Source organism: Pristiophorus japonicus, chromosome 19 (assembly GCF_044704955.1).
Source record: "Pristiophorus japonicus isolate sPriJap1 chromosome 19, sPriJap1.hap1, whole genome shotgun sequence".
NCBI classification, from domain to species: Eukaryota; Metazoa; Chordata; class Chondrichthyes; family Pristiophoridae; genus Pristiophorus; species Pristiophorus japonicus.
In genome coordinates, this window is record NC_091995.1 from 16,604,416 (window position 1) to 16,622,322 (window position 17,907).

The following is a 17,907-nucleotide window of genomic DNA, read 5'->3' on the forward strand; positions in this document are numbered from 1 at the left end:
GTGTGATGGCATGACTGAATTCAATCATTTTGTTGGGAGGGAGTGAGGTAGAAAAGAAATGATCAATAGCCCAAGGGGAAGAATTAAAAAAAACATATGCTTTTTGTTTTACATTTAAAATGTTTCCACCAGCAGCCATGCTTGTATTATCTGTTTCTGTTTTTAACAGTAAGACTCTGGTCACTGTCCCTCTGTATTTGGAGCAACATGCAAATTCAGTGTCCTACACACTCTTCCTCCTCCCTTTGCCCTAACCTGTGAAATTAAGTCTCCTCAAACTGAATTGATTTTTTGAATTTACGTCAAAACTGTGAAACACTTCACCTCCCTCCTTTTCTGCTACAAGGCTTTTAACCCCCCAAACTTGGCATTGCCTTATTACTAAAGGACTTTCCCCATCTTTTCTTTTCTTTTCAATCTTGGTAACTTTTTAAAAATTGAGGAGGAAGGAGAATGTAGTTCTTGGCCGTTCTCCTTCCTCCTCAATTTTTTTTTAAAGTACCGTCATTTCTCGTAATAATGTGTTTTTTTCCCCCCTGTAGTACAATTTTGAGTGGTAAAGTTTGTGGTGGGCGAAAATCTGTTCAGCGTTTCAGCTTTGTCACTTTTTTTCAGTACCGATGCATCGACACCTCAGCAGCCGGAATCGCAGCTGCTGCCGGCTTCACAGACGTCTGGCTCCAGTCAGCCGAAACGTCCAGTGGCAGCAACAGCAGTGGTAGCAGCTCCACCGGAGGTAGGTGGTGCTTGTGGCTCGCTTTGGGACATCCCAACAACACCTTGTTTAATATTTGTTTGATAAAATGGAGATGGTCTTTTTCAAAAAAGGTGGTGAGCTTGGCTCAGGTGATTGCAAGTTTAAACCCTGTACCAGAATTTGAGCCCCCAGCCTAGGCTGATGCTCCAGTGTGTGATGGGGAAGTGCTGAGTCATTGGGAGGTGTCATGCTTGTGATGAGATGTTGAATTGAGGTTTTGTCTGCCTGTTTTGGTGGTTTGGATGGATATCCAAAGGCCCACAGCAAAGAAACGCACTTTTTTTGGCCAATATTTATAGAATCAGAAATTTACAGCACAGAAGGAGGCCATTTCGGCCCATCGTGTCCGTGCCGGCCGACAATGAGCTATCCAGCCTAATCCCACTTTCCACCTCTTGGTCCGTAGCTCGTAGGTTACTTCAAGTGCACATTCAAGTACTTTTTAACTGTGGTGACGGTTTCTGTCTCTACCACCCTTTCAGGCTGAGAGTTCCAGACCCCCACCCTCTGCGTGAAAAAGAAAATTGCTTTTTTGAAAAAAATGGTTAACTGGTCCTTCACCTCTTGTCTCTCTGAGACATTGCTGATGCAGAATGGTGCAGCATTTGCCTAGCTAACAGTCACTGCACTTGCCCCTACCTCCTCATTTAAAAAAAATAATATTATGCTCCCTCTTTGGCACCTTCCTTGGAGAGGGTGGAAAGGAGATTTATAAGAATGATACCAGGGATGAGGGACTTCAGTTATGTGGGGAGACTAGAGAAGCTGTGATTATTCTCCTTGGAGCAGAGAAGGTTGAGGGAAAATGTAATAGGTGTTCAAAGATAGAGTAAATAAAGAGAAACTGTTTCCACTGGCGGGAGGGTCATTAACCAGAGGACACCGATTTAATATAATTGGCAAAAGAACCAGGAGAGAGATGAGAATTTTGTTTACGCAGCGAGTTGTTACGATCTGGAAGCAAATTCAATAGTAACTTTCAAAATGGAATTGGATATATACTGGGAAAGGCAAAATTTATATGGTATGGGGAAAGTGGAGGAGGGAGACTAATTAAATAGCTCTTTCAAAGAGCAGGCACGATGGGTCGACCATCTTCCTCTGTGCTGTAAGATTCTGTGAAATCCCAAAATAGTCCCTGATTATCTATCGATCTCTTTTTTTTTTCCCCCACCCCCTCCGACCAATTGTTACTCTTTCTGGTTGCATCTCTGGCTATCTGCTCAGCTGTTGCTGCAGTCTGCGAGCAAATAGCCAGTCTTGTCAACTCCGACACGTTGAAAGGGCCTGTGATGTTTGAGTAAACTGCATTGTAAGAAGGCAGCCAAAAACAATTGTGCAAGAAGTTGAGTAAATAGCCAACGTATTTGTTTCTCTGTTAAATGCAGGCCACCCCTTCAGCACAAGGCGGAACAAAATCCTGGGCACAGGCGAGCGTTACACATGGTGCACAAGGAGATGGTGAGTTCAAATCAACCTGCCAAAATTCTATGTGTAAGTTGAGTGATTAGTAACTGGTGGTGGTGGACATACAATTCTGCTGTACATCTTGGCAGTGTGTTAAATATTTTGGTTTTCCAATGGAGGTGCTGGTAATTGAGAATTGAAGATTCCACTTTGTTAGCCCATCTTTAGAGTTGTTTGACATCAGATTTTGACCGAGTTCCTCAGCTAGGAGATAGCAGGAAAAGTTTATGGCAGCACGGTGTAGCATTGTGCATTGTTGAAGTGTCTCCATGTGCTGTACTGCGTGTTATTCGAGGGCAATTGTTTCCATTTCCACCCTCATGCCCATAATTCAACAAATTAAGGTAAGTGTTTGTGCTGCAGGCCTTTGCCCATAATGAATAGGGCAAGACTTGCTGAAGCTGATATCCGTACAATTGAGAGATTGTGATGGACTTGTAATCTCATTGAGGGTTGGATTTAAACGAGGTCCCTTTTATAGATGGAAGGACATTTGTTGTTTGAGAATTCCATGCTCAACGTGCTGGGAATGCATCACTTTCCAATTTGACACTCCTAGGTCAGGTACAGAACAGTGACAATGCAGGGCAAAGCTCTTATATTCTGCCCGAGTCATGTTTCCCTCAGCCTTGTAAGATCATCTTCTATTATGCCACTTTTCCATTTCCCTCAGCCGCTTTTGAGTGAGGTCGGAACTGGTACTGATTTTGTGTTCGATGGATATGAACCTTGGTCCCAGAAGTAAACAATCTAAGCCACTGCGCCACCTAATCCAAGAAATGAAAGATTGTTTAACCCAATTTGTGCATCTCGGTATTTCTTTTAAACAAGAAATAGTAACCCTGAAATTATGATCAGATACTATTGTGATGTCATAATGTTGTGGCCTGATTGGCTGGTTTTACTATAGTGGCGATGTTGCCTGGTGTACAGGTGAGTACTATTTAAAAAAAAAACGACTTTCGCATTCAAATAAATACAGTTCCATCAGACTTGTTCAGAAAGAATATCTAATATTAAGGCTTGACCTCTCATTGAGCCTGCATGTTTATTTAAAAAAGAATCCAAGATCTAATCTGACGGCTAACACATCGAATATTGAGGCCTGGCCCTGTGTTGAGACTGCATGTTAATAATAAAATTTTAAAAATCATCTAACTATATAGTTCAGTCTGAAGAAACTTGCATACTGGTTTGAGGCCTTGTCTTCCACTGTTTAAATTTTTTTTCAAATTTGAATTCATAACTATTGGTTGGTATTTGGAAAAGTGGTCCAACTGTGACTAATAAGATAAAGATAGTATTAAATCAAAGGAAGAGGCTTATAATTTTGTCAAAATGGGCAGTAAGCCTGAGGATTAGGAGGATTTTAGAATTCACCAAAACAGGTGAAAATTGATAAAGGGAAAATAGAATGAGAGTAAACTAGCAAGAGACAGAAAAATAGACCGTAAAAGTTTCTATAGGTATGTAAAATGGAAAAGATTAGCGAAAATAAATGTGGGTCCCTTACAGCTGAGACAGGAGAAATTATAATAGGGAAATGTCAGAAAAATTAAACAAATACTTAGTGTCTGTCTTCATGGAAGAAGACGCAAAAATCTTTCGGAAATAGTGGAGAACCAAGGGTCCAGCGAGAATGCGGAACTGAAAGAAATTAGTATTAGTACAAAAATAGTACTGGAGAAATTAATGCGACTGAAAGCTGATAAATCCCCTAGAACTGATGACCTACATCCTAGGGTTTTGAAAGAGGTGGCTATAGAGATAGTGGATGCATTGGTTGTCGTCATCCAAGATTCCATAGATTCTATGAAAGTTCCTGCGGATTGGAAAGTAGCAAATGTAACCCGGCTATTTTTTTTAAAAAGGAGGGAGGGAACTACAGACCAGTTAGCCTGACATCAGTAGTAGGGAAAATGCTCGAATCTATTAAGGACGTGGTAACAGGCACTTACAAAATAATAATGGCCCAGAAATCCCGGTTTTTCCTTCCCGCGGGCGTTCGAATAGATTATTGATAAAAGATGCCCACCTACTTGAAGCTGCTGCGGCCACGCGAGATCCCGGTCCTGAGGCCTCTCCTGACTGCACGTCATAGCGCATGTGCAGACCTGGAGCTTGGAGTCCTCTGGCTCTGGGCAACGAATCAGGTGTATATTCTCATTCTCCGTAAGTTGGAGTTCCCATTATTATGAATGAGAATATACACCACCCCACCCCCCCTACCCCAAACACTAATAACCAATAATAAAAGATAGAAAAAATGCACAACATTTTTATTAATTTAAATTAGTTATTTATGTATTTTTAAAAAATATATATATTTCTGATTTTTTTGTCTTTTTAATTATGGTTTAAAATAAACTTGCCGTAATGGGGAGGATTTTTAACAATAACGTGTTTTAAAAATTTTATTTTGCAATGATTTTAAAACTCTTATGCCTGTAAATGTAGGCTATGCGCCTGTTTTTTTATCAGGCGCAAGAGTTTTGAGGACATTTGCTGCCCTTGCAAATGTCCTCGCTCCCGATATGCACGAGATCTGTCGAGCCAGAAACTTGACAGATCGGAAAAGCCGGTTTTCAGCGCATAGAAACATAGAAAATAGGTGCAGGAGTAGGCTATTCGGCCCTTTGAGCCTGCACTACCATTCAGTAAGATCATGGCTGATCATTCCCTCAGTACCCCTTTCCTGCTTTCTCTCCATACCCCTTGATCCCTTTAGCCGTAAGGGCCATATCTAACTCCCTCTTGAATATATCCAATGAACTGGTATCAACAACTCTCTGCGGTAGGAAATTCCACAGGTTAACAACTCCGAAGAAGTTTCTCCCCATCTCAGTCCTAAATGGCTTACCCCTTATCCTAAGACTGTGTCCCCTGGTTCTGGACTTCCCCATCATTGGGAACATTCTTCCTGCATCTTTAACCTGTCCAGTCCCGTCAGAATCTGTTAGGTTTCTATGAGATCCCCTCATCCTTCTAAACTCCAGTGTGTAAAGGCCCAGTTGATCCAGTCTCTCATGTCAGTCCAACCATCCCAGGAATCAGTCTGGTGAACCTTCGCTGCACTCCCTCAGTAGCAAGAACGTCCTTCCTCAGATTAGGAGACCAAAACTAAACTCAATATTCCAGGTGAGGCCTCACCAAGGCTCTGTACAACTGCAGTAAGACCTCCCTGCTCCTATACTCAAATCCCCGAGCAATGAAGGCCAACATACCATTTGCCGCCTTCACCGCCAGCTGTACCTGCATGCCAACTTTCATTGACTGATGAACCATGACACCCAGGTCTCATTGCACCTCCCCTTTTACTAATCTGCTGACATTCAGATAATCTACCTTCGTGTTTTTGCCCCCAAAGTGGATAACCTCTCATTTATCCACATTATACTGCATCTGCCATACATTTGCCCACTCACCTAACCTGTCCAAGTCACCCTGCAGCCTAATGGCGTCCTCCTCACAGCGCTCACCGTCACCCAGTTTAGTGTCATCTGCAAACTTGGAGATATTACACTCAATTCCTTCATCTAAATCATTAATGTATATTGTAAATAGCTGGGGTCCCAGCACTGAGCCCTGTGGCACCCCACTAGTCACTGGCTGCCATTCTGAAAAGGACCCATTTATCCCGACTCTCTGCTTCCTGTCTGCCAACCAGTTCTCTATCCATGTCAGTACATTACCCCCAATACCATGTGCTTTGATTTTGCACATCAATCTCTTGCGTGGAACCTTGTCAAAGGCCTTTTGAAAGTCCAAGTACACCAAATCCACTCTACTAGTTACATCCTCAAAAAATTCCAGAAAATTTGTCAAACATGATTTTCCTTTCATAAATCCACACTGACTTGGACCCGACCCTATCACTGCTTTCCAAATGCATTGCTATTTCATCTTTAATAATTGATTCCAACATTTTCCTCACTACTGATGTTAGGCTAACTGGTTTATAATTACCAGTTTTCTCTCTCCCTCCTTTCTTCAAAAGTGGTGTTACATTAGCTACCCTCCAGTCCATAGGAACTGATCCAGAGTCGATAGACTATTGGAAAATAATCACCAATGTATCCACTATTTCTATGGCCGCTTCCTTAGTCTGCATCCCAGAGTACTTATCAGGCCTCGGGGATTTATTGGCCTTCAATCCCATCAATTTCCCGAACACAATTTCCCGTCTAATAAGGATATCCTCAGTTCCTCCTCCTCACTAGACCCTGGTCCCCTAGTACTTCCAGAAGGTTATTTGTGTCTTCCTTCGTGAAGACAGAACCAAAGTATTTGTTCAACTGGTCTGCCATTTCTTTGTTCCCCATTATACATTCACCTGAATCTGACTGCAAGGGATCTACATTTGTCTTCACTAATCTTTTTCCCTTCACATATCTATAGAAGCTTTTGCAGTCAGTTTTTATGTTCCTAGCAAGCTTGCTCTCATACTCTATTTCCCCCTCCTAATTAAACCCTTTGTCCTCCTCTCCTGAATTCTAAATTTCTCCCAGTTCTCAGGCCTGCTGCTTTTTCTGGCCAATTTATATGCCTCTTCCTTGGATTTAACACTATCTTTAATTTCCCTTGTTAGCCACGGTTGAGCCACCTTCCCCGTTTTATTTTTACTCCAGACAAGGATGTACAATTGTTGAAGTTCATCTATGTGATCTTTAAATATTTGCCATTGCCTATCCACCATCAACCCTTTAAATATAATTTGTCAGTCTATTCTAGCTAATTCACGCCTCATACCATCGAAGTTACCTTTCCTTAAGTTCAGGACCCTAGTCTCTGAATTAACTGTGTCACTCTCCAGCTTAATAAAGAATTCTACCATATTATGGTCACTCTTCCCCAAGGGGCCTCGCACAACAAGATTGCTAATTAGTCCTTTCTCAATACACAACACCCAGTCTAGGATGGCCAGCCCTCTAGTTGGTTCCGCAACAAATTGGTCTAGAAAACCATCCCTAATACACTGCAGGAAATCCTCCTCCACCGTATTGCTACCAGTTTGGTTAACCCAATCTATATGTAGATTAATGTCGCCCATGATAACTGCTGTACCTTTATTGCACGTGTCCCTAATTTCTTGTTTGATGCTGTCCCCAACCTCACTACTACTGTTTGGTGGTCTGTACACAACTCCCACTGGTGTTTTCTGCCCTTTGGTATTCCGCAGCTCCACCCACACATCATCCAAGCTCATGCCCCTCCTTACTATTGTGTTAATTTCCTCTTTAACGAGCAACGCTACCCCACCTCCTTTTCCTTTCTCTCTATCCTTCCTGAATGTTGAATACTCCTGGATGTTGAGTTCCCAGCCTTGGTCAACCTGGAGCCATGTCTCCGTGATGCCAATTATATCATCATTTAATTGTTGCCTGTAATTCGTCCACCTTATTACGAATACTCCTCGCATTGAGGCACGGAGCCTTCAGGCTTGTCTTTTTAACACACTTTGCCCTTTTGGAATTTTGCTGAATTGTGCCCCCTTTTGATTTTTGCCTTGGGTTTCTCTGCACTCCACTTTTACTTTTCTTCATTCTATCTTTTGCTTCTGCCCCATTCTACTTCCTTTTGTCTCCTTGCATAGGTTCCCATCCCCCTGCCATATTAGTTTAACTCCTCCCCAATAGCACTAGCAAACACTCCCCCTAGGACATTGGTTCCGGTCCTGCCCAGGTGCATACCATCCGGTTTGTACTGGTCCCACCTTCCCCAGAACCGGTTCCAATGTCCCAAGAATTTGAATCCCTCCCTTCTGCACCACTCCTCAAGCCACTTATTCATCTGAGTTATCCTGCGATCCCTACTCTGACTAGCACGTGGCACTGTTAGCAATCCTGAGATTGCTACCTTTTGAGGTCCTACTTTTTCATTTAATTCCTAGCTCCCTAAATTCATCTTGTAGGACCTCATCCCGTTTTATACCTATACCGTTCGTACCTATATGTACCACGACAACTGACTGTTCACCCTCCCGCTCCAAAATGTCCTGCAACGCTCCTTGACCCTTGCACCAGGGAGGCAACATACTATCTTGGAGTCTCGATTGTGGCTGCAGAAACATCTATCTATTCCCCTTACAATACAATCCCTTGCCACTATAGCTCTCCCACTCTTTTTCTTGCCCTCCTGTGCAGCAGAGCCACCCACGGTGCCATGGACTTTGGCTGTTGCTTCCCCTGATGAGTCTTCCTTCCCCCCCCCCCCCCCAAAACGGTGTATCTGTTTTGGAGTGGGATGACTGCAGGGACCTCTGCACTACCTTCTTTCCACTGCTGTTCCTGTTGGTCATCCATTCCCTATCTGTCTGTGTAACCTTTACCTGTGGTCTGACCAACTCACTAAACGTGCTATGCACGATATCCTCAGCATCGTGGATGCCACAGAATGAATCCACCCGCAGCTCCAGTGCCGCAGTCCGGTCTGTCAGGAACTGCAGCAAGACACACTTCCCGCACGTGTAGTCGTCAAGGACACTGGAAGCGTCCGAGTTCCCACATAGCACAGAAGGAGCATAACACGTGTCCGAGCTCTCCTGCCATAACTTAACTTAATTTGGCAACAACAATGATAACGGTTACCTACTGATAAGGAAAAGAAAAACTACTCACCAATCACTTACCCTCTTGCCTGTGATGTCATCTTTCGATTTCTTTCTACTTTGTTTACCTTCTGCTCCTGCTGCAGCTGCACCAGCTGGCCTTTTATAGGCCTTTCCGGACTCCCGCCTTTCCAAACTCCTCGAGTGTGGGCCTTTTATAGACTTCTCCGACGCTGCTCCCCGGACTCCCGCCTCTCCGAGCTGAAAACCGGCTTTTCCGATGCCTTTCTGGATCTGTAGAAACTCCATACGGACCTGGGGAGGCCGGGATTTCAGGCCATTAGAATTGGGCAGAGTCAATATGGATTTGTGAAAGGAAAATCATGTTTGCCAAATCTGAGATTTTTGAGGTTGTAATCAGTAGAATAGATGGGGGGAAGTCAGTGGATGTGTATTTTGATTTTCAGAGGCATTTGATAAGAGGTTATTGAACAAAATTAGGGCTCATGGGATGAGGATAATATACTAGAATGGATTGAGGATTGGTTAACTGATAGAAATCAGAGTAGGAATAAATGAGTCCTTTTCAGGTTGGCAGACTGTAACTCGTGGTGTATAGTTAAGGATCAGTGCTTGGGCCTCAGCTATTCACAATCTATATCAATGATTTGGATGAGGGGACCAAATGTAATATACCCAAGTTTGCTGCTGATGTAAAACTAGGTGGGAATGTGAGGAGGATGCAGAGACTCCAAGGGGATATAGAGAGGCTAAGAGAATATGCAAGAAATGGGAAATGGAATATAATGTGGTTATTCACTTTGGTAGAAAAAATAGAAAAACAGTGCATTATTTAAACGGTGAGAGATTTTGTGTTCAGAGGGACCTGGGTGACCTTGTACACGAATCACAAAGTTCGCATGCAGGTACAGCAAGTAATTAAGAAAGCAAATGGTATGTTGGCCTTTATTACAAGAGGATTTGAATATAAGAGTAAAGATATCGTACTGCAATTATATAGGGCCCTGGTGAGACCACACTTGGAGTATTGTGTACAGTTTTGGTAGAAGAATATACTTGGTATAGAGGGAGTGCAATGGAGGTTCACCAGACTGATTCCTGGATGGTGGGAATATCCCATGAGGAGAGATTGAGTAGACTAGGCCTATATTCTCTAGAGTTTAGAAGAATGAGAGGTGATCTTATTGAAACATACAAAATTCTTGAAGCTTGATAGGGTAGATGCAGGGAGGATGTTTCCCCTACTGGGGAGTCTAGAACCAGGGGTCACAGTCTCAGAATAAGGGGTCAGCCATTTAGGACTGATGAGAAATGTCTTCACTCAGCGGGTGGTAAATCTTTGGAATTCTCTGCTCCAAAGGGCTGTGTGTGGGTGCTCAGCTGTTAAGTATATTCCAGACAGAGATCAATAGATTTTTGAATATTAAGGGGATCGAGGGATATGGGGATAGAGCAGGAAAGTAGAGTTGAGGTAGTAGATCAGCCATGATCTTATTGAATGGCAGAGTAGGCTCGAGAGGCTGAATGACTTACTCCTGCTCCTAATTCTTATGTTCTTGTGTTCTTATTTGCACTGCCTCAGACTGACTTCATTTTATATGTGTCAACTCTGCTTGCTCTCATCTGGCTCAGCAGGTTGTGGGTTGAGGCCCTGCATCAGGACTTGCAAGCATAATCTGGCAGACACGTCAATGTATTGTTGGAGGGGCTGTCCTTTGGGTGATGCACAAAGCAGATGGAATCCCCGCTGAGGCACTAAAGTATGGCGGAGAGGCACTACTGGTGCGAATGCATAACCTTTCTCATCTGTACGGAGAATGCATGCCTGGAAATCTGAGATGCCGTAATCGTGACCATCTTTAAAATAGGGGAAATGTCCTACTGCGGCAACTGCAGAGGAATCTCCCTGTTGCCGGCCACTAGGCAAGTCATCGCTAGAATGCTCCTCAACCGTCTTCTCCCTGTGGCTGAAGAGCTCCTCCAAGAGTCACAATGCGGATTCCGCCCACTACGGGGTACAACGGTCATGATTTCATGGCGCGACAACTGCAAGAGAAATGCAGGGAACAGCACCAACCCTAGTCGCCTTTGATCTTACAAAGGCCTTTGACAGTGTTACCTGCAAGAGACTATGGAGCGTCCTCCTTTTCGGCTGTCCCCAAAAGTTTGTCGTCATTCTCTGCCTGCTCCACGGCGACATGCAAGCACTGATCCTGACCAACGGATCCACCATAGACCCAATCCATGTCTGGACCGGGGTCAAGCAAGGCTGCGTCATCACGCCAACCCTCATCTCGATCTTCCTTGCTGCAATGCTTGCGCTCAATATTCTCCCCGCTGGAGTGGAACTAAACTATAGAACCAGTGGGAACCTGTTCAACCTTCGTCGTCTCCAGGCTAGATCCAAGACCGTTCCATCCTCTGTCATCGAACAACAGTACACGGATGTGCGCAGACGCAAGTGTCATTCAGAGGCTGAACTCCCAAGTCATCGTCAACGTCTTCACCAAGGCGTACGAAAGTACGGGTTGTAGACTAAACATCCGTAAAACAAAGGACCTCCACCAACCTGACCCACCTCCAGTGTGCCACCGCAGCCTTCGGTCGCCTGAGGAAGAGGGTGTTCAAAGACCAGGACCTCGAATCTGGCACCAAGCTTATGGTCTAGAGGGCTGTAGTGATACCCACCCTCCTATATGGCTGACGTGGACCATATGCAGTAGATGCTTCAAATTGTTGGAGAAATACTACCAACATTGTCTCCACAAAATCCTGCCAATCCCCTGGGAGGATACACGCACCAACGTCTCTGTTCTCAATCAGGCCAACCTCCCCAGCATTGAAGCACTGACCACACTCTACCGGCTCTGTTGGGCGGGCCACATTGTCCGCATGCCCGACACGAGAGTCCCAAAGCAAATGCTCTACTCTGAACTCCTACACGGCAAGCGATCCCCAGGTGGGCAGAGGAAATGTTTCAAGGATGTCTTCAAAGCCTCCTTGATAAAGTGCAACATCCCCACCGACACCTGGGAATCCCTAGCCAAAGATCACCCTAAGTGGAGGACAAGCATCTGGGAGGGCACTGAACACCTCGAGTCTCGTCGCCGAGAGCATGTAGAAAACAAGCACAGGCAGCGGAAGGAGCGTGCGGCAAACCAGACTCCCCCACCCACCCGTTCCTTCAATGACTATCCCACCACTGACAGAGACTGTAATTCCCGTATTGGACTGTACAGTCACCTGAGAACTGAGTGGAAGCAAGTCTTCCTCGATCTCAAGAGACTTCCCATGATGATGATGATGATGATGCACAAGCCGAGGTGCAACCTTCCTATTGTGTGTGGTTGAAGATTCCCTGGCACTACTTGAAGAGCAAGGAGCTCTTGTGTCCTCGGCAATATTCCTCCCTCATCAGAGTGTAAAACTAAATGTCAATTGATTATCTGCCTCCTTGCCATTTGTTAAAAATTGCTGGTGTAATGAGACATTGGGAAATGTAACGGCCATTACAGTTTTTACAGTGCACTGCCTGAAAGGGTGCTGGAAGCAAATTCAATGGTAATTTTCAAAAGGGAATTGGATAAATACTTGAAAGGGAAAACATTATAGGTCTGTGGGGAAAGAGCAGGGAAGTGGGACTAATTGGATATCTCTACCAAAGAGCCAGTTCAGGATTGAACGACCGAATGGCCTCTTTCTGTGCGGTATCGTTCTATGATTCTATAAAGAGGATCACTGCGTAAAGTGCTTTGAGAAATTTTAACTTGAAAGGAACTTGTCTGCTGGAATGGGTGCCTCACTTGGAATGATTTTTAATGGAAACCTCTTGTGTTCAGGTGGAAAGGGATCAAACCAACAGTCGCCATTCTCTCGCGAGGAATTTCCAACCCTGCAAGCGGCTGGAGATCAGGACAAAGTTGGCAGAGAAAGGGACATTGCAGATCAGTCGTATGGGCCAGGACCAAGCCTCCGCCCTCAAAGTAAGATGGGTTTTGTAGTTGTATCATTTTTTTGGTTTGAAGTATGGACAAAGTGTGAAATTTTTATGTTTCAACTACAGAGGATCTCCAAACCATTTTTTAATACTGCGGCATTGGTCACGCGGAGTAACGTGGTCTTCTCTAAAACTTATAATTGCTTATAATACATGAGATGATGTGGTTTGGGACAGCAATCAAAGCCACTGGGTGTCCTCCAGTTCTTCGCCAGGATTATTCATGTGTGACCCTTGAAGAGGAGTGTTGGCAGGCTACTCGACTGCAAGAGCGGTGCAGCCATATTCACTCCCGTCTTCATGTAGAGTTCACACAGACCTTCACTTTACAGAAGGGATCACTGGTTATGTCAGGAAGAACTTCGTTACCCAAAGTGCAGTGAAAATCTGGAACACTCTCCATCAAAGCCGTTGAGGTTGGGGTTCAGTTGGAAATGACAAAACTGATATTTACTTTATTAAGGATATTAATGGTTACGGAACCAATGCAGGTAAATGGAGTTAAGATACAGGTCAGCCATAATCTAATTGAATGGAGGAACAGGCTGAATAGCCTACTCTGTTCCTATATTAGTGATCGGGAACAAGAATATGGATTCTCCGCCCCCCCCCCCCCCCCGCCCCAAACGACACTCCTCCAGGGGACACTCAAAACAATTGCAGCATTCCTACTGACCTCCTAGCTGAAATCATCTAACTATACACAGACAGGGGCGGAAAAGAGTTTTTAAAATAAAATGTCAGCTGCTTCGTCCATTGATTTCAAACGGCAGCAAATTTTTTTTTTTAATCCAGGTGGTTATTAACGTTTCTCCCACACTCTTCCAAGTTCCCTACAAGATAAATTTGTTTTTGGGATGTGGGTAACACTGGCAAGGCTGCATTTATTGCCCACCCCCAAGTTGCCCTGAGAAGGTACTGGTGGGCCGCCTTCAGTACCTGCTCCAGTTCTTCTGTTTTGATGTTCCCAGATGATGGGCGGATAATTTCACCCCTTGGCCGTGTGCTCTCAGAAACGGCGTTTATTTTAATTTTTGAATGGCAACTCTGGCAGCAGTAGAGAGAGAAAATAAAAAGCTTTAAATGCTAGAGATCTGAAATAAGTTGGAAATATCCATCACGTCTAGCAGCATCTGGAAGATGGACTAAAGTTTTGGTGCAGACATTCCATCTGAACAGGGGTTAGATTGACACTGTAAATATTAACGTCTCTCCTTTATCGAAGCCAACTGATCTTTATATTTCAAACACCATTTTTATTTTGAACTCTACTAGCATTTGACCACACCGAGAGAAAATAAAAGATTGTCATGTCCCAGCCAGCTTGTACTTATAACATGCTGGTCAGGTGGCCACGTAGCCTCTGGCTTTGGGGCCTCGTGGATTTATTTCAGAAGTGAATCATGACTACTTTAAAAGTTAGAACTCTGATCTTTTAGAGTAAGCCATTATTAGAGAGGCCTGAAATTACTGTTTGTCTGTCAAGATGGGCAACAGATGTAAGTGTACTAATTATATGGTAGGGGGAAATGTTAGATCAGTATAAATGCGTTCAAATTTCACACAGCTTTCCCTTCTTGATGTTGGTTTCCTTTGTGTCTTATTAAAAAGAAATATGTTGGTACCAATGTTCCTAAAACAATGAGGAAACAAGAGTTTCATGGAGTAGTAGAATCAATGGGTTCTCCTCTACACCGAGCTGCTGTTCTTGGGCAAGCCACCCAGGAAAGGCACTGCGCTGAAGCAAGGTGCTGCACAGGACACTCGAGGAAAACAAGAGACACCAGTCATGCTCTGGCTGTCTATCATGTGACTAAAGATCTGATTACTTACCTGGCCTCTTGGTATTCTTGCCCCTGGCGGGTGGGTGGGGGGAGCCATCCAGAGTTCCTGATGGACTTGGGTGTGAAGTTCAGTCAAATAGCTTGCTCCCTCTAAAAGATGGGCTCCCATGAAGAATGATTACTTTGGTGAGGTACTGGAGGCTGCTGACACCCACCCATAACCTCAGAATTCAGCGTGAATCTATGCCATCGGGAGAGTCGGGAAGGACTGTTTGTACCAAAAAAACTTGCTCCATTTAACAGAGGAGTGTGTAATCTATGCACTTTGAATCTTGCTCTGTAATGCGTGAATTCTGTAAGATGTGCTATTTAATATTTCTCCTCCTTCTTCTTCCCCCCACAGATGTGACCAGCTGGAGGGAGGGTGGTGGGCGGAACTTGGGTGCTCCGGGTGGCTCTTTGATCGAGGGGGAAACCAAAGAGCTAAGCCCAGAAGAAGCAGCAAGCTCTATAGCATCCTCAGCCGACCAGAAGGTGACTGCAAGGATGGCCGATCAACCACCTAGACCAGGGGTCGGTGTGCCGCAGCAGGCAGTTCCCCAGCCATACCCTCCACCATACAGGGGGATGATGCCGGCTTTTGTAAGTAACCAAGATCTTGAAGGGAGGAGAACTGGAGGAAAACGGTGCAGATGTCTTTTGTTAGTTTATTCAATCTGCCATTGCCTCCATTGCATCTGAAAACTAACATGATACTTAATCGCATTTGAACTCCTGGAACCTATTTCTGTTGTTCAATTGTACTTTAATACTCCAAATATCCTAAACCTGGGTGGCAAATTTAATAGTGTCTGCTGCCAACAAACCAGAAGCTGTGCAGAAGAATTCTGTGCCTAAATGTTAACTTTCATAAGCAGATAGAAATGCCAATTTAACTTTTAATATAAATTTTATTTTTGGCTCCGTTCAGCAGCGCATAAATGTTAACTTATTGATCTTATTGAAATGTATAAAGTTATGAGGGGGCTTGACAGGGTACATGCAGAGAGGATGTTTCCCCTCGTGGGGGAATCTAGAACTAGGGGGCATATTTTTAGAATAAGGGGTCGCCCATTTAAAACTTAAATGAGGAATTTCTTCTGATGGTCGTGAATCTTTGGAATTCTCTGCCCTAGAGAGCTGTGGAGGCTGGATCATTGAATATATTTAAAGTGGAGGTAGACAGATTTTTGAACGATGGGGGTATCTAGGGTTATCTAGGGTTATGGGGAGCAGGCAGGGAAGTGGAGTTGAGGCCAAAATCAGATCAGCTATGATCTTACTGAATGGCGGAGCAGGCTCGAGGGGCCAAATGGCCTACTCCTGCTCCTATTTCTTTTGTAATGTTCTTTTCCTGGCACGGCTCAGTTCGGCAGCAGCGATCTCTCTTCCACACTCCCTCCCCTCCATTTCTCTCTCTCCAATCTGAGAGAAGTCTGGCAAGAACAACCAAAAAAGACCACTGGAACGGCACATGCACAACTTAATTTCGTCGGCAGCAGTCGTGTCCCAAGTTTAATTGCTGAACTGCTGAGTGTGGTACAGTCGTATAGACAGGGTGATCTCTGGTTCCATCACAGGCCGTGCTGAGTCAGCTGACCCAGGCTGGATTACCAGTCGAGGTGCTGCAGTTGGTCTCAGGTTAACACAAGGGTGGGAGAACCCAAGTTGCTGCTGAAATTGGGGGGTGGTGGTGTAAGAGGGGGGTAAATAAACATAATGCCGCTTAACTACTACTAATTCGAACAAAATCACCAAGGAGTATGTGATATCTTAGTGCTTTGCAAAATTTTATCTCATTCTTTACTAAAACTGTTTTAACGCATATTTTAAGACTGATACATTACAATTTCTCGCTTGTGCGTTAGAGTTTCAGCCTTACTCATGGGGTGTAAATCTATCACACAGCTTTTCATAATGTGTCCTCTATTTAATAAGGCTTTTTTGTCTCGTAGAGAGTGACTTGTGTCTTGCAATTCCAGCTGTAGCTTTAAGGATCAGTTTACTTTTAGTGATCGAATTCCCCCAGTAAATAACATCATTGTTTAAACGCCTCAACTTTTTTGCATGTAATGGAAAACTTGTCGAATGTAACAACTGCCCTTCAACTCTACACTGTCTTACCAGAGCTCCTTAACTGGAGCAGCTCGGTACTTTTGACTTTGACAGGGTATTGGTCAGTTTTATTACTTAGAAAAAAACCTAGATGGAGGTCCAACGCCACAATGTTGTACATGATCATGGTTGTGCAGTAGCAAAGAAGGGTGAGTTAAGTGAGAAAGTAATGGTTAAAAACCGACATCTGATTGTCACGTGAGCATGCCAGGAAATCCATGGAGGGGCGGCTCATGGTTTTAAGCTCTGGTGGATAAAGTTCCAATGTTGGCCTTTCTGCTGATGAACTCGCTTCCAAAATTTTATCTTTTTAATTGAAATACTGAGGTAAAGGGTAAAGACCATGGCACCAAGCTTGAAAAGAATAGAAAGACGCTCGGGTAAATCAAGAAGTTGAGGCTTCAGTGATGCCGAGCTTGAATTTAAGAAGTTGTATATTGTAGGGAGGAAAGTCGAGCGAGGTAAGAAATTCCACAGCTCTGAGTTGGAGAGGGTGCTGTTCTTAGCTGCTGTAGTAACTTCACTTCCCCTTTTGAAAATATCAGAGGGATTGCACTAGGTCTCTGCCTGAGAATATATTGCATGTTGGCTGTTCTTTGTTCACTTTGAGACTGGACCACAAAAATGCCAGCACAGCTGGAGATTAGCTCCACACAAAGGAATGATTGGGCTACTTGTGAGTGTTTTCAGCACTTGATGTACCTTTTCATCTGTGACTGATCAAAATTTAAACAAGTAAAGTTGAGAATGAGGGCTGTCCCAGGTGTCTGCCCTTGTAGCTTTGAACTACCTTGCGTGTTAGCTTAAATCAGCTCTCAATACAGTATACGGGCCTCCAGGTCAGAATGTGGTCGGGTCTCGTCTCGTGGCATTGAGCACAAAGAGACGTCCGTGCAATATTGGGGGAGTGCTGCTTTGTGAAAAGTGCAAAATGCCATGGTGGTTCAGGTGAACATTAAGGATTGTGACATTGTTTTAAAGACCAGAGGGTTCTGATGTCTGAAACACATTCCTGCCTCAATCATTGCCATCAAAAACAAATGAACTAGTACATTGTTCATCTTGTGCACAAAATGGCTGTTGTGCTTCCTTCTATACCAGTAATTGCACTTCAAATTAAGTGCGTCTGATGCATTTTGGAATGTCTGAGATGTGACAAGACTATACAAAAGCAAATGAT

General features: G+C 44.1%; 1 protein-coding gene across 5 annotated transcripts in view; it reads left to right on the forward strand.

Annotated features, from left to right (window-relative positions):
- Positions 1-17,907, forward strand: part of LOC139229752 (protein PRRC2A-like) — a 182,332-nt gene that overhangs the window by 86,862 nt on the left and 77,563 nt on the right. For all 5 annotated transcript variants that reach the window (XM_070861308.1, XM_070861311.1, XM_070861312.1 and 2 more), the window contains exons 4-7: positions 616-736; positions 2,146-2,218; positions 12,632-12,775; positions 14,977-15,215. In XM_070861308.1, coding sequence (XP_070717409.1) covers positions 616-736; positions 2,146-2,218; positions 12,632-12,775; positions 14,977-15,215 — 577 coding nt within the window. The remainder of the gene's footprint in view (positions 1-615; positions 737-2,145; positions 2,219-12,631; positions 12,776-14,976; positions 15,216-17,907) is intronic.